Source organism: Acipenser ruthenus, chromosome 49 (genome assembly GCF_902713425.1).
Source record: "Acipenser ruthenus chromosome 49, fAciRut3.2 maternal haplotype, whole genome shotgun sequence".
NCBI classification, from domain to species: Eukaryota; Metazoa; Chordata; class Actinopteri; order Acipenseriformes; family Acipenseridae; genus Acipenser; species Acipenser ruthenus.
This window is the reverse complement of record NC_081237.1, coordinates 6138311-6160422: the sequence shown is the minus strand read 5'-3', so window position 1 is coordinate 6160422 and position 22112 is coordinate 6138311. Positions and strand designations below refer to the sequence as shown.

At 38.3% G+C, this 22112-nt stretch overlaps 1 protein-coding gene across 2 annotated transcripts in view; it reads right to left on the bottom strand.

Moving 5' to 3' along the window:
• Positions 1–2205: 2205 nt before the first annotated feature.
• The window catches only part of LOC117401423 (rho guanine nucleotide exchange factor 18-like), a 47124-nt gene continuing 27217 nt past the window's right edge, over positions 2206–22112 (bottom strand). For both annotated transcript variants that reach the window (XM_059014854.1, XM_059014853.1), the window contains exons 13-31: positions 21126–21279; positions 20720–20829; positions 20196–20336; positions 18876–19126; positions 18356–18481; positions 18072–18189; positions 17356–17610; positions 17173–17249; positions 16718–16896; positions 16327–16418; positions 15821–16012; positions 15221–15361; positions 14812–14945; positions 14590–14652; positions 13322–13369; positions 11994–12449; positions 5470–5818; positions 5102–5203; positions 2206–4824 (exon numbers count right to left, since the gene is read on the bottom strand). In XM_059014854.1, coding sequence (XP_058870837.1) covers positions 4673–4824; positions 5102–5203; positions 5470–5818; positions 11994–12449; positions 13322–13369; positions 14590–14652; positions 14812–14945; positions 15221–15361; positions 15821–16012; positions 16327–16418; positions 16718–16896; positions 17173–17249; positions 17356–17610; positions 18072–18189; positions 18356–18481; positions 18876–19126; positions 20196–20336; positions 20720–20829; positions 21126–21279 — 3140 coding nt within the window. In that variant the 3' untranslated portion in view covers positions 2206–4672. The remainder of the gene's footprint in view (positions 4825–5101; positions 5204–5469; positions 5819–11993; positions 12450–13321; positions 13370–14589; positions 14653–14811; positions 14946–15220; positions 15362–15820; positions 16013–16326; positions 16419–16717; positions 16897–17172; positions 17250–17355; positions 17611–18071; positions 18190–18355; positions 18482–18875; positions 19127–20195; positions 20337–20719; positions 20830–21125; positions 21280–22112) is intronic.

Genomic DNA, 22112 nt, shown 5'->3' with positions numbered 1-22112 from the left:
TTCACAAAGGATGCACTATTTAGACATTTGCTGACAGATGAGTTTTTCAGATAAAAGCCATCATCAAGGAAATGCAGTTGTTAATCCTTTCCGATAAGACTTTCTACGGAACAATAAAGCTTTGTCAGTCTTTCTTTGCTTCCCACGTTGGAAACCTGAAATGATCGTTTTTGTTTTACATGTCTTTTTTTTTTTTTTACGTATCAGACAATTACAAAACAGCCTTACATTTGTTTTACCTGGAATGCATGCACCAGAATACCTGTATCAACCTGCTTCTCCAAGTAAAACGCATACATAGTGGTCTATTTCAATGATGTTTAAACAGTGTTGGATCTTAATACAGCCATTTTTTAACATCAGTAACATTTCAAAGAGGAGCGATTTTCTCCTACCTTAAATAAACCATGCAATTACTATTACATCTCCTTTAGGTGACTCATGAATGTTTCAGAACCAAAAATAATTCATCATTTTATTAAGCTATACATCAACACTATTAAAAGTAACTAGTTATAAAATACTGGAAAGGGGAATAGTGAGCATATTTCTGAGCGTGGAAGCATCGTATGCTTCACACTTTACACTTGGAAATGCTGTTGCAGAATGATCGAGGTGGACGGAGCTGCTTTTTAAAAACATGGGGCCCCACTGTTAGGATCCCTTAAAGAGTTCACGTTTTATATTCTCATTCTATCAATTATTTAACATCAGATTATTTCAAAAACGGAAATTCTAATGATTTTTGTTTGTTCTGTAATTATTGTTCTGTACTTTTTTTTGTAATCAATCGCAAATTATATTTTTGAAAAATGTTCATAAAAAGAATTGAAACAGAACCAACATACAGCCCATAAAATCAGCTTCAACTCTTCAAAAGGAAGGACACATTCCGATTACATCAGCCTGGGTCGCTGCCAGGTTAAGTGAACCAATCCCATTGCAAATTAAAATCACACAAACCACTACATTTTAAAGAGCAGAGGAGGGAGGGGGGTGGGGGAAAGAGAGAGGTTCAGGTTTAAAAGCTTAGGGTCTTTTCACACTGTATTCAAACAAGATTTGTATTAATGTTTTTTCCCCCCTCCTGTATTGTACGTTGTTATTGGAATCACCTTGTTTATTACAATGCAAGTGTTGTTTTCAAACAAAATGTATTGAATAAATATTTGAAAGGAAGTCAGATTTTCAGAGCCCATGTTCCACTGTAGGGTACACAATTTGTACAAGGAAAGTAACTGCTAATAATGTACAGTATACTTTGAGCAAGAAGACTCTGAGAAAATACATACAAAACTAAGCTTTTGAATTAAAATACTGGTTTATGGAGCAAATGCGAATTTAAACAGTGTACTTTTAAATGCATGTCCTTTATAATCCCAGAGGATGGAGATCAACATGCAGAAGAAAAATAAATAAACCAAACATAAATCTCAAAGGAAATGCTTGTGTTGTGACAGAGAATAAAAGCAACACTGTTCTTTTGTTTATAAGTTGTTTTTTTTTTTTTTTTTTAATTGCTAAAATCACTTTTTTCATTCGATGGCAGGTTTTGTAATTCTGCAGTTCTCTATGCAGTGGATAACACAATTGTAAAAATAATTGTTCGGTGTGCTACAGATTTTGTTAACAATTGACATACAGAAGAAGTGCACAAATTAAACAAAATAGTATTTAAACATTCATTTCCCCTTTCATTTTACAGCATTAAAACAAACAATGACCTACAAATAGGTGTCTACAGTGTAATTGGCAGTACAGAAAATCTCCATTATTTACAACATATATACTGAATGTAAATGTATACATATATTATATATATATATATATATATATATATATATATATATATATATATATATATATATATATATATATATATATATATATATATTCCGTAACATCCCTTTAAAAAATGTGAACTTTTCCAAATAGTGTAAGAAATACACAGGACTATACCATCTTTGTATAAAAAGAGGGACTAGCTAGAGAAGCCAGTTAAGACAGTGGCGCAGTTTCAGCTACATAACCAAAATAAAATAGCAAACTGCTTGTTGCATTAGCATGTTTTTTTTAAATTTATATAAAAATGCAACTGCAGCTTTTGTAGAGTGCGCCCCAAGAACAGTACTTCATATGCAGAAATGTTATAAAGTGCTCAACAGTTCATATAAAAAAATAAAAGAAATGCATTTATACAAATAAAAAAAATAAAAAAAGCCAATATTTATTGACAGTACACAATGGCACAACTACTAAAGCTTAAAACTGCAGCAAGGTGCTGTAAGCAGATTTGTATGTGCGCGTGCGTGTTCTCTTGAAACTAAAAGATACTCCATTATTATCCTTGGCAGTCACAAGGAATGATTCTATTACAAAGATAAAACAAACAAAAAAGTGTTCAATTTCCTTCAGTAAAACTGTCTCAAGCTTATATTCTCAAGCATTTCAAGACCCAGAGTATTGGAACTGCTAAAAGTTTAGTAACACTTTTTTGCGGAAAAAAAAAAAATCCTCAAATCCAAATCAGTTTTTGTTTCTAGTTTGAACTTTGCTTTAAGTAGCGAATGCTAGTATATTCTGATCACCCTTTTAATATTTTAAGACTAATCAACATGATTTATTACTATTTTTTTTTTGTTTAATAACAAGCAAAACAATAGCTGCTGCCTTTTCTGCAGAAGGAGCACGAGACTGAAGGAAGTTTGCAGTCATTTCTGCATTTACCAATCGTCTATCAGTAATCAAATAACAAAAATCTCATCCTTACTAAAATCAGCAAAAACGAGCAATAAAAAAAATGCAAGTACAATTCTATTAGAGAAAATAAATAAGGAAAAAAATATATGTACAGTTTTCACATAAATATTTAGGCACCACCGTGTCCCGTAAAGTTTTTTTGGGTGTGATCACAGCCCTACTAGAATGCATTCCTTTTAGACCTGTAAGCTGTGCAGTGGGTTGCTGTTTTAAACACATGCACAGAGATAACATTTATTTTAAGTGACCCTTTAAACCGCAATATTAGGTTGTTACTACAAGTTGAGCTCCCCCCACCTCCCCATGTTGTAAATAGAATTACCTAAATATATATTTATATAAAAAACAAGTATTAAAGCTTTGGCAAACTTGAACCAGATACAGTAGCATCGTTGGCCTTTTCATAAGGAAGTTAAATGAATAACCTGGGCATGAAGTTACACTGTTGAGTTGAGGGGAGTGGTGTGTGTATATTATTAAAACAATGAACAAATACATTGCTGTCCCAGAGCCAGTCTGACGCATTTCTACACATATAATTGTGAGTAAGGGGTGGCAGTCTGGATTTGTGCAAGATAGATATGGGCTAGAACACAATGTGATAACCATTTTGTTACAGAACAGTAAAACTACAGGTCAGCACCTCTTAAATTTTCAAACCAAGCCCCTCCCGTTTCCAGATCTCCATTTTCACGAATGCAGTCCTGAAAATAACCCCCCCCCCACCCTTTACACACACTTGTCAAACTCAAAATAAGAACCCAGTTACCTCAGTTTATCTCATGGTAACCCATGCCTTGGGAATGACTTATTCTTAAAAAGATACCTACAATTCACGGTATAGTACTTTTTGTTATCTTCTGTATGCCATGTACTTATTGAAAGTCTGTAAGTGATAGAATGATACATGTTACTATTGCTTTAACCTCTGACCCCCAAAGTGAGACACCCAGAATAAGAATATACTGCACCCTGGGAGTGCCAGTGGAGTGTCTGTTTAGACTTGGTCTCCCAAGCTGGTCCCACAAGTGCTTGCTTGAGGACAGGTTGGGAAATGAAGCTGGTCACAGCAAGTCGTTGATAATATCTAGTAGTAGTCAGGCATTGTGAGGCTGATTAAGCACTTAAAGTTTAAAAGCAGCATGACCGATCCACTAAACCTGTACGCCTTTCAACTGTCCCTGGACTAAGGCTTGTCATGCAGACCAATAAGAGTGTTGCCGAATCCAAATGGGGTCACAGCTTTCCACTGGGTGCTTGACTGAATGTAGGCTAACCCAAGCGGATTTACCAATTTCAGAGCAAAATCACAATGTGGTGCTGCTGCCCTTTTTATGTTCAGTGTGACTGTTGTCTGCTATATGAATAAGTGTGGCTCTCCAAGCATAGCGCTTATCGGGTAACGTATTCTTACTGCACGTACTTTCCTTGAGATCCTCCCCAGTTATTGAGAATGATTACCAGTGCAGAACATGTATTTAACAACAACAACTCCTCACAGCAGTGTTTTAATGCTTCACTGTCAAGTGGTTTTTAAAAAATATTTCAAATACTTCCTACAGAGCCAACTAGCGCTAACTCCACCTGTTTCGGTTGCATCAGGAAGTCTTAGTCTTTGGAAAGGCAAGTAAATAAACCATTAAAAAAATAATAAATCGAATCTCTTCATGTAACGAATCACAGGGGTAATTACATCTATGGGCTATCGATCAGGATTAAAATTACACTAGGTTAATTATAAACACAGGTTACTGGCAAAATTAAAATACATTCCTTGCAATTTAAAAACAAAAGTACCTTAATTTTTAAAATAAACCACCTTTTACTCCCCCCCCCAGTAGCTAAATTATCTTCAATGCCTATCTTTCTAATGTGCAACCAGCTGTCCATAAATCTCTCTCCTGAGGGCAGATTAGAAAAAGATGACGTCCTCCTTGGTCATCTCCTCGGCGATGCTGGGCTGTGGGGAGGGGGTCTGCAGCGATCCCTGGCTGTTCTGTTTCTGCACACCGTGTGGGGACAGATGAGTGGCATCGGAATGGTTGTCTGGAGGGCTTACTGGTTCTAGAAAAGCATAAAAAAATATATAGACATCCATTTTAAGGGTGGAAATAAGGCTCCTAGCACAGGTGTTTCTTAAAAGTAAAACTAGAAATGGATCAAACTGCTATCCAATGGGAGTATTATTTCCATCCCTGTATTTTGTAGAAACGGACAGGAATTTGTATTCAAGCACCTCAATAAAATATAACTTCACACCCCCCCCCCCAAAAAAAAATTCTCTTTTCCCCCTCTACCCAAACAAATAACCCAGTCTGCATTTCAGGGATGTCTCCTGCACCTTGTTGGAAGTTTTGGTTTGGGCTACAAGACCTCTTGGTTTTTAAAGTACCATCCTCCTTTCCAGACAGTCTGAGGGGTAGCAACTGCCTCAGGTCTGCAGCTGTTTAAAAGAAAAAAGAAAAAAAAAAGGCCCACATAAGTAAAACCCAAATCACTTGTCACTCTTCTGTCCTTTTCCAACAAAATCAGTCAACAAAACTCCTTTACAGTGCAATAAAAAATAAAAAATAACATGGACAAATAGGAGGGAGGGAGGGAAAGAGGAACATCATAACACAGGCTAGACTAATCTTTTCTGCCAGTACGGTTGATGGCAAGCAGATGGGACAGACACTTCCAGTCCCCCGTCCCCCCCCCCCCGCTGACCTGCGCTTTCCGTCCTGTGGGATCCCTTGCCTCTGCTGCCCTTCTCTTTACCCTTGGAGGAGAGGAGGGCCAGCTTGGTGGGGATGCGTTGTTGCACGCCAGTCTGCTTGTGGAGCTGGTTGGTGGTGCTGATCAGGTGGATGGGCACCTCGGACTTGATGGGGAGCAAGGGCCGGGACTCTGCCGTGCTGTTCTCTCGCCTCAGTAAGACTTCGGGCCGCTGCATGTAATCTGCCCCTGCCACAGACTGACTTGAACGGCCCTGTGGCTTCACAGGCAGCTGAAGGGCGCCTTCGCTGTTCAGGAACCCATCTCCATTAAAACTGATGGAATGACTCCGGTTATGGCCCTAGAATAAATAAAAACCAAAAACACAAAAGTGCGTGTTTTAAGCACACTTCTTTCTTATCAGAACATAAAAAGAGAGGTTATACTTGTATAATTAAGGAAAGGCCGATGCACACAAGCAGGGCCTAGTGTTAATGTCAAGAATGGTCTCAATCACTGGTATCTCGCAGAGAAAATAACACACACTGGTACATGTCATAGACGACATTAGATGATTTCGTTAATACGTAACTTCCAGACAGTAACTATGGACCGCAGACCAGAATTCAGCTAAAACCGATTTGGAAACCACACAGTATAACCTTATACTAAAAGACATCTGCACTTCAAAGACGTTTGGAATGTACGTGTTCTTGCATCTAGAAGCATTTTGAACAAAGCGTCTTAATTACAGCCACGGGGAACGGAAGACAACATGACCCCTATTGGAGCGCTTTATTTACAAAATACAGTTGGTTTACAGACTTCAAATGAGAAGCTTCACTGATTGTAATTCTTATAAAAGGCAAAATGTAAAAAGTCTACATATCTACGTTTACTTTAGTGGATTACTTTCCACTAAACCTGATCTGGGAGTAAAAAGAAGTGTTCTGAAAAAATCTTACGCTTGAAAGACTAGTAGTAAACCCCCTCAATAAATCAATAATTAAAGAGAATCCTTCCTCTACATTATCAGGATGCGGAACAATATCCCTGTAGTTAAACAGGAAATACTTTATCTATAAAACTAGTAGGACATAGGCAGTTCTCATACAATACAACACTATGATGGTATCTGACAAATATATCTCCTCTGTTCACAGGTAATGAAAGGAGCCTTTCAGCTCTTGTGTAACACAATCAGATTTCCCCAAATCGCACAGTATCTGAATTCAAGCATGACATCATAGAAGAAAACACTGTTTCCATTGTACAAAACATAACTATATTAAAAGATTAAAAAAAAACTTCTAGAACAACCAGTCTTTTAAAATAAATAAATAAATGGACAGTTGGACTTACTCCATGCATCATTTTATTAAAATCGCTCATATATATATTATATATATATATATATATATATATATATATATATATATATATATATATATATATATTCAAATAAAACGAGAGCCAATCTGTTCTGTTGCTCAATGCCAAGTTCACATACTCTAATATCCAGTTCTCACACAATTCATAAGTTATACGATTTGTATTAACCCATCTCCTCCTCCTCTAAACGAATGCAACAAAAACGAGGCCTCCTAATAAGTTACAGCTGTTTCCAGCAGCATAACAGCTAGCAGCAGTCAGGGGCTGCCTGGCTGCTTCACGGGGTATACCATGGCCTCGCCGTTTATGGTTTGAAATTGTGTGGCCTTGCACGGGCCTTTTTGTGTTCACACTGCAATATAAAAATGACTTGGTCTCAAAACAAAACAAAAGCCTTCGCGAGAATGGATCTTTAGGTCCCAGCCAATCATCTAAAATATGCACACCTACTGTATATGTGATGAAAGGTCAAATCAACCCATCTCATTAAGCTATACTAGGGCGCACAGAGTGACTGTCAAAATAAAAACAAAAATAATAAAAATTTTAAAAAAAATCCTTGTCCTCTAGTCTGTCCCGATTATTGATAATAAAAAAATCACTTTGCCGTCAATGCACCCTTGGTGACATTTGCTTATCCAAGCTGTACTGTTTTGTGCTATAGCAGGACAACAGGATTTAGAATGACAGTGATTCCGCTTGTCATATCATTTGAAATATATTCATTCAGGCATTGTCTTTTGGATCAAGGCAAACTTATCACAAAGCAGACAAGTCACGGTCACCTAACAAATGCCCAAAAGGGAGAGCAGTTTAATTTCACTTAAACAAATAGCTAAGAGTTACGTCAGTAGCCACGAGAAATAAAATCCTCAAAAGAACCTTCTAACAGAAGTTTAGCAAGGCAGTAAACCTGCAGGCAAGTAACACAAAGCATACCAATGTATCACCTCATACTGTCTGTATGCCTGGATAGTGGCGTTCATTTTATTAAGATACCATAAGCTCTACAAAGAGCAAGCATGCTTTTAGTATGCTTTACCAAGAATCTGAACACCGCTTTATTCTGCTTCAAGCAGCACAATTCAATTCTTAACTCACGCACACCTGTATGGGCTTAAAAGGAGGCGTCCTGACCTGTCAAGCCATAACCCTGGAGAAATCTGCAGCAAACCGGCAGAGCACAGATAAATGCATTGTATTGCAGCACCACCTTTCCCTAGCAAGTGTGCGTCTGTATTATTATTTATAGAGAAAACAGATGCTGCGTTGTTTAACTTTCAAGTTATACTCTGTAACGTACTGTAGTGTTTCAAGAAGAAAAATAAAATAGGAGAGAAAGAACAGGAGCACAAAGACCTGACTGACATGAGAATAATAATAATAATAATAATAATAATGTGTGCTGGCCATGTGCCAGTTCTTGCTTTAAATGAATGAGTTCCCACTTGTAAATCATATGGTGTGGTTTCAGATCCCAGAACCCTGCATTCATTACCACCTTTATTCATTTTTGCTGCTCTGCTTTAAGCAACATTTGATTGAAGTTTACATTAGCACAAATATACATTTGCTCTTAAATTTAAAAAAAGGCTCCTCTTTATACACATGCTTATATGACTCAGTTTCAAATCTTTTGCTTAAGGTAAAAAAAAAAAACTAAGACAATTGACAGCAATATATATATATATATATATATATATATATATATATATATATAAACACAGAAAATCAAACAGAATTGTAAAGAATAGTGCTTTATTCACCAACTGACAAAAGACGACTCATTTATGTTCACATGCTAGAGTCCTGAAGACGCTGGAGTCCTGAATAGTTTTGCTCCCAGAGAATATTTTCAAGCTCAATGCAAAATAAAATGCTAGATAAAAATCACAGCAATGGCGCCAGGGGTTCCTGAAGAGATCACAACTTCTCAAAAGTGTGTTTTCAAAGTGTCCAAGTTTTGAAGCTACTACATAGAGTCTTAAAAGATTTTTTATTTTTCCCCACTGCGCTCATGAAAGGTATATTTATGTGTGCTTTGTTGAAAATCACAGATGAGAAGTAAAACCCCAGAGACAACCGTTCTGCCTTGATCACATCCAAGACAGGAATAACTACAGAGCCTCTTTGTTAGTGTGGGGAAGCTGCCTACTGCAAAAATGACAGTACATGCCCGAGCAAAGCTACACAACTTAAAATGTAATTATCAGCAACAAGCAGTTTGTATGCAAAAAGTAATGTGTTTCATGTATTTGATTTGTTACAAAATTACATTACATTTTTTAAATCACAGCAATACCATTTATTACAAATCCACAATTGCTACAGAGCCGTCAGACAGGAGTAGTTTTACGTAAGTGGTTTTTAGTCAGTGATATGCAAAAACACCTTCTCAAGGTCACACCAGATTGACACCTGTGATTTACTCGAGCAATAATCGAAAACAAGGAAGTATAGAGGACCCTGAATCATACTGAATTACAGGTAATTTCACACTCAGCAGCAATAGAGCCTCAGGATTACATTTATTATTGGCAATAGATTACTGTTTACAGGAACACAACTGTACACGAGACTACATAAAAGACACAATTCAACTTTTTAGGGCAGCAGTGTGGAGTAGTGGTTAGGGCTCTGGACTCTTGACCGGAGGGTCGTGGGTTCAATCCCAGGTGGGGGACACAGCTGCTGTACCCTTGAGCAAGGTACTTTACCTAGATTGCTCCAGTAAAAAAACCCAACTGTATAAATGGGTAATTGTATGTAAAAATAATGTGATATCTTGTAACAACTGTAAGTCGCCCTGGATAAGGGCGTCTGCTAATAATAATAATAATAATAATAATAATAATAATAAGACGCACCTATTTTTACTCATTCCCAGTAATTTACAGGCAATTATAACTGTGTTGGCATTAGCAAGACAGAAACGTCCCAGGCTGAAAGCTGCTGATTCATTGTCATGACACAGTCCATCATTTATCTATATTCGCCTAGCACTTACTGTTTCTGTTGCATACTTTGCGCATGCCGCCACGGTTATGTTCTTTCCTGGAACTATAAAAAGGAGTGCCACGGCCATGGGAATAAACCACTCTGCTATCTCTCTCATCTTTGTAATTTTCCATTAAGACTTCGCTTGATGCATGTTACAGTGTAAATCTAGATGCAATTTCCCAGAAAAAAAAAGTTTTTTTTGCAGCAGGGTCATTCTTAACCACTGTAACAAACCTCACATCACTGCTGCTCCCACTACAGATGACAGCCAGGAGGAGACAAAGGGAGAAACATTTTACCCACAAATGACAATGTTAGGACCATTGGTTACAAAAAAGTTCCAATACATGTATGTTATAGTTCAAACGTTTAGGAAATGAAACAGGATCTAACATCCCTAATGTTATTTAGGGCATTCCAGGCTTTATTATAGGTGGAATTCGAGACACACCAGAGCTTGTTACTTGCAGTGCAAAGCTGTTGTAACAAAAAAAAAAAAGAAAACTCAAATAAAATAGCAAGAACTGGACGGACATGGGTATTAAAAACTACCAGCGTGGGACTGTGGCAAACAGAAAAGCTAAATAGCCTGGAGTGGCTAGCACTGCATCTGGCTGTGTCATGTGTGCAACGTGTGTTATGCAAGAAGGTTTGTTAAATACTGTACTTGCTAGAATAAAAAAAAAGACAATGATTAAAAAGGGGGGGTGGGGCGGTGTTCAATTCATAAAATGCTTAAATAAATGTAATTGTTCCATTGCATGAAGTAGTAAGCAGCAACTTGCCTCCACCCTGGGCTACTTTCTGCTTGACTGGTATAAACAATATTCAAATTACAAAAGTTTAGTGCATTTTCCCACGGAACAGTCTTTGTTATCCATCACCCCATCAGTAAACAGGTCTCACAAGTACATGAGGAGAAGATAAACCGGTTAAACTCTGCTAGGGCCCAGCTCACCCTTATTTAAGCACACTGTACTAACTAGCAGTATGTTGCTCACGGCAGTTATATTCCTCTGCTGCCATTGAGCTGCAAGCGAAGGAAAAACCTGCTGCATGGTCTTATTTCTTATTCTATTCTCTCATTCATTCATTCATAAATATATTATATATATATATATATATATATATATATATATATATATATATATATATATATACATACATACATACATACATACATACATATATATATATAGCCTATATAGCCTCAATTTATTGCTGTCATTTTTAGCTGGTCTCTTGACCATGGTTGTCATACGCAGGTTTGATTAATAGTATTTATTTAAGCCAATCTAGACGACTTCAATAGATTAAAAACACTACACAGGTAAAGAAGTTCCTCTTTTTCACCTTGCCTTTCCCTGTTCCCAGAGAAAATAACTTACACAGCCTAATTCAGATACAGCCAGAGGCCTTGAAGAAAAGCGCAAGATGAAAATGAAAAAGACGATAAAAAAAATGTACCTTATTAACTCGGGAATGACTCATAGAACCGCAAGTTTTATTATTTTTAATTGGTCTTCATCACAAACTAAGACAGGCAGCAACTTGCATAATATGTCAAACTGCCAGGTTTAGAAAAAAAATATTGGTTTCCGTAAAGCTACTAAAAAATGATTAACACCCGTAGGGGATGCATATCTGGGCAATGGGGATGTAACCGAGGCATCTAACGCTTACGAGTTTTATATATATCTGATAACATTTGATAAATATTCCTTTTCAAGCTATTTTGGCAATCCGTCAAAATATAGATATTCTGACTAAATTGTGTTTTATATCATGATGCACACTCAGCAGTAAAAAAAAAAAACTGTATCCATTTAACACAAGTAGAATACTTGAAAAATCCAGGCAGTCTACATTTCTGAGCAATAGGTGCCTCCAAGTGGTAACACTTTGGCATTACAACATTGCGAACAACATACATGATTCAGCTTTCTTGCTATTTACATCTGCTAAACCAAAACACACTGACCACCACTACAAACGCACATTGATGCATGTAAAAAAGTAAGCTCGTTAAAAAAAAAAAAAAAAAAAAAAAAAAAAAACCCTCCCCAAACCTAACCCTCCTCAAATACCTACCCGGCACTTTACTTGTAGAACGCAGCTGAGGTCTCAAAATCGGGGGGTCTTACCTGCGATGTGTCTGGTGCAAAGGACATGGTCTTGAGCTTCCTCAGATTATACTTCTGCTGCTCCACCCGCTCCTTCTCCTTCTCCACGGTCCGCGTGGACTCCCGCAGACGCTCCAGGTCCTGCTGGTACTTCTCCCGCTGCTTCTCCAGCTCCTCGTGCTCCATCCGGAGCCGATCCTGGAGCTGCCGGCACTCCTCCTCGCGCCCCTTCAGCCTATCCTCCTCCACCTCGGCCAGCCGCCGCTGCTTCTCCCGGTCGCGCTCCCAGCGCTGCTGCTCCAGACGCAGCTGGCTCTGCAGCTTCTGGAAGTTGGCCATCTCTTCCCGCTGCTTCTCGAAGTTGCGCTGCTTCTCCTGCTCCAGCAGCCCGTTGCCCCGCAGCCGGTTCTGCCTGTCCCGGTCCGGCAGCGATGCACGCTGGAGCTCCATGTAGCTGTCTTGTTGCGCAATGATGGCCTGACGCACAGGGAGAATGAAAGGTTATCGTTTTTTGTTTTTTTAATAAACCGATTATGCAAGTTACTGAACTAATAATATTGATTACTACTTTAAAAAATATTTTGACAAGTCTATTTCTAAAGTGATGGCCAGAAGTTTTGCTTCACCCTATAGAACGTTTTCCTCATTTTGCTTCATAAAGTCGAATGAAACCGGCTGAATAACGTTAACATATTGAATTACATACCGCTTTTTAGTTGTTTTCCCCCATATACTTAATGAAAAACTGACAAATTAAAAAATGTCACATTTCTAACATCTAACATGAAATACTGTACTACTATTATGGCTTCTGGTAGACACTTGCGATACCATTTTGTAGTTTCTTTGATTACCTGACGTTAAATAAAATATCTAAAATTCTGTTCATATAGTTTTGTTTTTGTTTTGTTTTTTAAATGTTTAAATCATAAAATTCTAGGTGATGCAAAACTTTTGGCCACAGCTGCATGTGTGTGTATGTATAATATTAAATGTTTAAAGCTGATGAATTACACAGTAACACAATATTTATGCATACATGCTATGTATGTAAACTACAGAGTCCAGGTGTTTGTATTGTCATCTAATGAACATTGAGCAATCGCTTTAGCTACTGACTATTTCAAGTATCCATCTTTCACATGCACTGGGAAACACAGGGCAAATCCTGCTTGAAATCAAAATTTAAGGATTGGGAGTGAAGCACTGCCATAAAAGGAGATTGTCACATTGCAAACACCTTGTGCGCACAGTTGAAATACATTTGGCTTATCTTAGAGCTTGACTTGACTCTTAAATGTTTGGCTACAGTGGAGCTAACCATAAAAGAAAAGACAAAGACAAATTACCTGAAGACTGTAAAGCAGCTGTGACAAGGTCTGCACACTCTGAATAAACTAGAGGAAAAAAAAGTTACAGATTAGTCAACTACTTTAGTACATGCAAGGGAACACAAACATTTATAGAAAGCAATGGGGCCAATACAAAGCCAGTTGATTATTGGCAATTCCGTGACGTGGAGTGCCCAATTGCTATTAGACATCTAGATCAGCGGTTTTCAGCCCGTGGTCCGCTTACCAGACCTGGAACGTGACGGGATTGCAACTGGGATGCACCCGCAGTTGTTCTTTTTATGACAACATGATTCCTCAACCAGAATACTCCCTCAAATCGTACCATTGTAATGTATCAATCAGTGCCGCTGAATCACAGAGAAATGAAATTACGACACAGGGCTGCAGGCTGCGAATAAACTGGTTGCAAATCTGACAAAAAAGACTTTTTTCTACGTCTAGTTATACTGTACAATGTCTTCTAGACGTGTTGCATTCATGATGATGCAAGCAATACCAGCCGATGCAAAAGGCTCTACCCTGCACCAATGCAGGCGACATCACTCATACAGACAGATATACAGGGTGATTAGAAAGTATGTTTACCACATCAATGATATGGTGCATTGATGTGGTAAACCTGCTTTCTAATCAAGATTATTTTCAAATGTTTGTCGGTACAGCAAATCAGAGACGGATTGAAACAAAGATTCTCTAAAAAAATGCCAACTTACTTATTTTTGCTTTTACGTTCAGTTAATGACTCCCCTTTATTTGTTCAGTGTATTATAAAAAAAAGAAAGCCCTTCAACATGTTTGCGTATATACGGTGCAATATAAATAGCAGCTGGCTTGTCAACATGTTACAGGGCAGTAATACAATCCCTGGGTTCAGGTGACAACATCCTTGAATGTGTCATAGCCTTGTAACACACTCCAAACCCCTGCGACCCCTGTTGTACCAGCACAGTACTTCACTCAAGACTCAAGTATTTCTCCACACTAGATTATGTAAGAATTTTATAGTCTGGTTTAAAGTTTTGAACATTCAAATGCATAAACACTTTACTAGATTTTTTTTTAATTCTATAATGTAGAAACACTTAAGAAAACGTAATATATTCATTGACAAATATTTAAACTAGGGGTGTGCGGAGAACCCATTTCTTGCAATCGTACTTGGAAACCAATACTTGTACTCGGATGATGTCACTGGCAATAAAATAAAAAGGGAGTAAGCTTCTAAAGTAATAAATTACTACTGCAATGCAATAAAAATGTACCTCCGATTCGTGAAAGGGAGGGCTCCACACATTATGCCAACTTTTTTCTGGTACTTCATCAGCCTGAAAATAAAAATAAATAAATAAATAAAAAGTTCATACTGAAACACTGGACCTAAACACTATGCCTATAGTATTGTATAATATAATTGGGTAATAATAAGTGAATTGCTAGCATTTTTAAATAGGTGTATTAAGTGCTGAATGATAGGAATTGGTTACCATTTGTTGTGCTCCTTCATCGCCCCACAGGTCCTGCAGCTCGGGGTCACAGCTTGTCAGCTGGCCTCTCCTTTCTCTCAGCTTGTGTTCCCCAGTGTAGGACACAGTGTAAGACTTTTTCTTCATGCTGCCATCTGCAGGAAGAGCAGTGACAGTCAGCATCAAAGCACATACTTGTAATACCGAGAAAGATGAAATAATTGCATTACAAGCTGAAGAAATTTCAAGTCAAGGCAATCATGTTAATTACATGTTATTTACCAGGTCTTAAATTGAAAAAATAAATAAATATAATGATATAGATCTATATCCATCAAATTTTTTTTTTCTAGGTGAACGTTGCAACAAAAAATGATTTTGCTCAAGTTGTAAGAAGCCTTGTATATTGCGTCAAGCATTACAGACTTACTTTTATTCATAACGGTGGGACTGGATTCATATCCTCCAAACGTCTCTGCCCGCCGTGGTAACCCTGAGGACCCCAGCCCGTCTTCAGGTTGCCAGCTCACATCCCTCCCATGGGAAATCAGCAGGTTCTGAAGATTTTCAACTGAGAAGCAACGATTCAAAGATGCGGACTTTCAAGCAGGTATTTAAAAATGCACAGGGTATTGCACGTATACATAAAACTTTCAAAACTCAATTAGCTGAAAAGGATGTGTTTTATTTTAACTATTATAATTAAGTCAACATAGGCAGGCCAACACAAATCCCACAGGGTACAATTAATCTAAATAAAACCAGGAATGTGTCAAACAGTACTATGGGATCAATATGTCTGTATACTTCCAAAAACCACCAACCACCAACAACAGACTAGACGTATTAGTTCTAAAATACAGAATCCTGGTGCCTTTATTGTAGTCAGATGAACATTCAGCAATTGTTTTAGCTACAGTCCATTTTAGAGTCTCAGTGGCTGCAAGTGGGTCTTTCACATGCATTGGAAAACCAGAAACGTGTCAAACTGCTATGGCATTTTCCCGGATTTCCTTTTCACTGCCTGTACCTTCAGCGATGGCATCCTTGAGAAGCTGCTCCCCCAGCAGCGTGTCAGAGGGGTCTCCACGCACCAGCAGCCGGGAGCGGGCCCCCTGAGTCGAGTCTTCAAACCCGCTCATCACCTCTGAGATCTCAGTGAAGATCTGCAGCTTCTCACTGAGGCTCTGCACAATCTGTCTGTCTTTAGAAATCAGGCGCTCTGGTTAAAAGAAAAAAAAAACACATATTTGAATACAATCAGTGCATCATTTCCTCTTGTTTTGTCACCTTTTCGGTTTGGAGAAGTCATGTCGTTAGTTTTCACCAACAGCTTGCCACCAAATATAACTACTAAACACATTAAATATGTATAATGAGCTTGTAATACAAGTAAAGATAATAAATATGTGGCTACAGAGTTCATGTTTACAATTTTTCAACTTTTAATGTTGACTTGCATGAATATTTAGCATTTAACTTTGAACCTTTTCCAGTTTTTAGGGAAAATACAAATGGTTTCCCCCAACAATGTACCTTGGAATTCTTTTAATTTAAGGGCTCGTGCCTCAGCCAGTCTGCGTTCTTCCTCCGGGTCACTTGAAACTCCTTCCTCTACATCAGGACAACTTGAAATAAATAAATAACAAAATAATCATGTGACTTTACCAAATACAGAAACACTTCCAAAAAGATCATTGGTCAACTCATACTGAACCCTGAATAAATCACAAATCAAACCTACATTATATTAAAGTACTGACGAACCAACAGCCAAATTGAGTACTTCAGTGGATCTTGAAAGTTAATATTCACTGTTCCCTTGAATGTTATGAGCAACTTTGACTGTAAAGTGTTTTAAAATGAACAGCTTTACTTCTGAATTTGTGATTCGTTAGTTGTGGATGAGTTGCTGGCCGCTTGCTACCTTTCTGCCGCCTGGCGGATCAAGTTCATCCAGGTGTTGCGCTCCTCTTTGGAGGTGGTGTGAATTTCATACATCTCTGGCTCTGCTGAGGAGGCACATATCAAGAACATCGCTTTCTCCTCGTGGGCCACTTCTCGCACAATTAGCTTCTGCAGGGAGATCACCGACGGTTTGCTATCCTGTGGGGACATTATGGGCACTTGTATTAAAAAAATAACTGCGATACATTTTCTTTTGTGGTAATCACAATTAATAAAGTACATTTAAGATCTATTTTTTTTTTTTTTTTTTTAAATTCTATTAAAATCCCACCTTTTGACTTTTCCAGAAGCTCCCCCTACTATCCAGCAGAGGTCACTAAAGTATGTACTTGATATTTAAAAAGGACAATAAACTTGACAGAATGTATTTATGAGTTCCTAATATTAAAAGAACACTGTTTATTAAACACTTACCACAGTAGCAAATGTATATTTTTGGTCCTTTTCTTGTATTAACAAAAGTACATCAGTAAGAAGCACAGCCAGAATATCTAAAACAAAACAGATAAGAAAAAGAATAAGGTACATCATTCCGCTCGTTTCTTAATATTATGAGGACAAGGAGGACTCTATAAAAATAACTGTATATAAAATTACCTTTAAGACGCCCCGAAGCAGCTTTCCAATAAACCATTCCTTCATGCAAGAGCCGTCGTCTCCCCTTCAGTATCTCCTCCTTGCCGAATAAGCGCCCGTCTTTGAATTTCCCAGAAGATTTGGGCTCCATTTTGCTGGCAATGTCTTTAAGCCTAGTTTTATTCTCGTAGTCGTTGACTTTGGCATCTACTTGTGTGATGGCGTCTTTAATAAGGCCCAAAGCTCGGGTCAGCTCCTCGTGGTCTTCTGAACCAACTAAAGAAAAAAAAGTTATCTTTTTTTTTTATATAAAAAAATCGGGTTTATGAAACACAAACAAATACAATGCAACTAGAACAGGGGGATTCCCAACTGCGCTGTTATTTCAATTTTAACAGCCCTCAACACACCACAATAAAGTACTGCTGGGCAACTCCGAGATGGATTGATTTACTGGAAAAATAATCCCTGTGACGACAGGCTTGACCTACGAAAAGCCTTTAAACTGCAAAAACACAAAAGCCCTACTTGTACAGGACTGTCACTATGTGTAGCTGAAAGCATGACGTTTCTTCTTGAAACCACTGGTGTAAAGATTTCACATTCCACGTGAATGAGCTCACCTGCAACAAGTTAACAGGAAAATTGGCTGAATAACCCACTTACTAGCTCATTTGAGATTGCTTAGTGAATCTGGCACTTTTTACATTTTTTTTTATTAAAACCCATTTCATTACCTTCCGTGTTCTGTATAATTCTTTCCACCAATACAGGATACTTTGTGATGCGCTGAGTGACCAACAGGATACACTCCGGCACTCCTAGTCTCCTTACTATAGAAAGGTTATTAATTTTCTGCAAGAAAAAAACACAGTTCTATACATCAAACTGAGACAACCATTTGATTATTTAAATACGATGCAGCAAACACATCTTCTTAACCCACCAGAAAAGGGCTAAAGACGTATTTTATTTAGTCATCTACCTTGTCTTAACGCTGGGAAAGATGCATCTTCCTTACCCTAATCAAGTTCTGGAACTTTTTGTTATTCTGTAGCAGTTCTTTATAATAGTTGACGGCTTCACTGTGATGACTGCAAAAATCTCCATAGCTTTCCTTCATTCTCTCTCCAATCTCTCCAGAAAACTACAAAGAAACAGAACACTATTTTTTAATCAAATGCAGAGATCACAAAGACTTTTATTTAAGAGATCTTTCAAAAGACTGATAAAGATATAGATATAGATATAGATATAGATATAGATATAGATATATAGATATATATAGATATATATAGATATATATAGATATATATAGATAGTGAGCATGTTATTTTTATTTATGCATTCATACTAAATTGTGTGGCCATGCTTTCTCCCTCCCCGTCTCTCAATATTTGTACAATGCTTACTTCCATAGCTGCTCACCAACTTCACATGTCGAGTTTAAATAGACTTGTATGACTGACCGATATAGTATTTACAGTACTTGGCTTCATAACAGACCCTCTGAGTTTCTCATTTTAAAAAACCTGTCTTACCTCTGACACCAGGATATCTCCTATCCTGTGAATGACGTAGTTGTGGTCGCTCCCTTCCTCCAAGGATTCTTTCCGCCTTTCCTTCAGCCGGGATAAGAACCGTCTGTGGATTTCCAGGAGGTTCTCGACGCAAGGGAAGATTTTCTCCACCTTGCTGTCGTCCATTTGCAGGTTCTCCCTGATTCCTCGCACGTAGACGTTCAGCATGATCTTCAGCGTCCGGACGTGGTGCATCTCAGTCTGGATCAACTCTGTGAGAATCACAGATAAAACAGGGTTTACATGTTTCACTTTTCCATATCAGGGATGGAAATAGACTTCCATTGCATAGCAGTTTAATCATTTTCTGGTTTTACCATGAGTTTAGCTATACACGGTGACTAATCAAACTCGCAGTAAAACCTGGAATGGGTAAAACTGCTATGCAGTAGGAATCTTATTTCTATCCCTGCACAGAATGGGAAAGAAACCTGTTTCCATAATACAGTGAAGCCTTATTGTTAAGGCCAGTCAAGGGACCAATGCAATTTGGCCTTAATAGTGTGGGTTGGCCATTCTGCTGAAGGTACATTGCTGAAGTATTTTACTGAGATTTTGTTTTCTCTGCAAACTGCAGGGCTGGCAATAAGCTGCACAGCAGTTTAATCCATTTCTGATTTTACTTGGGCGTTTAATAAGACACACCTGTGCTTGTTACCTATACACTGTTCCTAAACTACTCTATTAAGGCCTTCCCTGTATCTCTAAAGGGAAGTCCGGAAATAAGATCAAGCCAGTTCTGCAAGCGCAAACTAGTACCACCTCCCGCCTTTGCAAAGTTAAGTGTACCTAATTTTTCTACATTAAATTAAAGTAAACCTGCAGTACCTCTTCAATAATAAATTATTGTGTTTTACTTCACTTTGCTGACTTTTAACATGGCATGCCCCTGTAATAAATCAACAATGGGTGCCTGGCAGATAGCAAATGGGGCCATTAGTGAGCAGGCTCTGAAAGATTAAAGTGAATTGAAGACATGACTGCAAAGAGATTAAAAAGCTGTCAAAATCCTGCTGGGATAACAAGTCCCTAATCAGGAGGAGGAAATGGTTGTTATTGTGCCAGCTGGATCTCAAAACAACATGCTTTATGCGCTAGTGAAAAGAAGAAGAGAAATGGTAGCGATGGCTGAACTTTTCACAGTACACACAAGCAGGGAACCATCACAGACAATCAAGGCAACAAATATTGAATTTCCTGTCTTCTGTTTCATAGCAACGGTCATGAAGTCTGCTTAGCACAGTCTGCTTTTTTGTAAAAGAGACACTGATTATACCTTACCATGTATAACATCTTGTCTCTTCACCGCCTCCTTCGGGTGTTTCTTTAAGTACGCTGGGTCGACAGCCAGGCTCCACGATTCTGCTTCAATATCCTGGGCATCTAATTCCAGCTCCCCCCTGAGAGATGCATACTGTGCATCTGTAGAGGATGCACCAGTCAGTGTGATATTATCCATGATGTTTTAGCAATGCTCATTTATCTGTTAATTCATTATTAGTTAGAGAACGGAACAGAGGAATACGTTCACTGCATAAAATGTGCATTCTATGTTCATAGATTAAAACCAGAAACTATAAACACGAAGGAATCACTGTTCTCATTTTTCTAACAGTATATTCATATTATAGAATACAGTGGGGACAACAGTGTGGCAACAGATACTGTAGCTCGAATCTTCAGGGGAGTAAATAAGGGTCTAGTAATGTTTGAGACATGGAATAATATAATAAAACATTGTTTTACTTACATTGTGCATAAAATTATACACCGTACATAATGATTTCAGTTAGTACAGTGCTCACCTTCAACTACAATGGACTCCGCTGTGGACGGAGCCAGAGAGACAGCATCTTCTGACTGTTGCTTTAGTTTTATAAACCCATCTATTTCTTCCATCTCTCCTGTGATTGATCTGCAAGATGAGCAAAATTAAACCACTGCAGCCAGCACCATCGGTTTTCTGTTACTAAACAACCCATCGAACCTTAATTAACCCTTCATATATAAACATGCATGTTCTCCAGCCTTGGAGTCGAAGCACACCCTAGTTTGATGTTCCAAGAAATAAAAGTTTAAAACAAAAAACTTCTTTCCACCTTTTATCATTTACAGGAACAATACAGTAAATTCAAGTTTCCGAGGGGATTCAGCATCAAAATGTACTGAACTGGCCTTCTTTGACCACACCCCTTTTATCCAGACACTCACCCGTATGTATTGGCGTGGTTAGCAGGGGTGCTGGTTGTGAGCTGAGTGTTGCTTCCCCGTTGTGTGATGGTCATGCCTAGACTGCGTGAGGAAGCACAGGAGCCATCAGGACCCGAGACGGCGCTCCGTGACTGTTCCTTCAGAAACGAGCCGGCTACAGAGAAAAGGATCTTGTTAGAGAGCAAGATACCAGGGGAGCGCATCGGAAACATAGCCTTCAAATCCCTCATCCTCTGCCTGTCAAACGCTTCCCGGATCCTGGAGGTGAGGAGCTCGTTCCGAATGAAAAGCCTCTTGTTCAGCTCTTTGGAGACTGTTCCGCAGTAGAGCCTGGGCTGCTTGGATAAACTGCTTTTTTTCTCATCATTGTCTTTGCACTTTGCACACATTGCTAGAGCCAGCTTGTACTACAGAGAGGGAGGCTGAGCTTGCAACGAAATTGCGGATCTGAATTAGGGCTCAGGATGCGCAGGATTTTATAAGAGCCTTTCGAGCTTTCTGGAAATAGAGGCTGTCTCATCTCCACTGAGGTGAGAACATGATGCATGCTGCCCCTTCATTATTGCAGATGAGTCCTCTTAGGAGTGTGGCAAACACACTGAAGTGTCCTGCTGTGCTGCGATTAAGACGGGCATTACTTTTTACAATGAAAACAGAACGATCAATGATGTTCAATACAACACGGCACCATTAATTTAATTCTATTAATACATTTAATTCTATTAATAGTTTTAAAAACTAGCAAGAAGAAACAAATTCAAACAAGAAGAAACTAATTCAACTTAAGTTTGTTGTGTGTTAGATTTATAATATTATTTTTCCTTTCTTTACAGGAGAAATGGGCAGGGGGCAGGTTTGCACTCACAGCAGGTACCAGGAGTGAAAAATTGATAAACAGCCTGAACTTGCTTAACTTCAATCCTAAATCAATTTGCTGCACATTGAAGCTGACCTATAGGCAGTCGACACCATGGGGAAACCAAATAG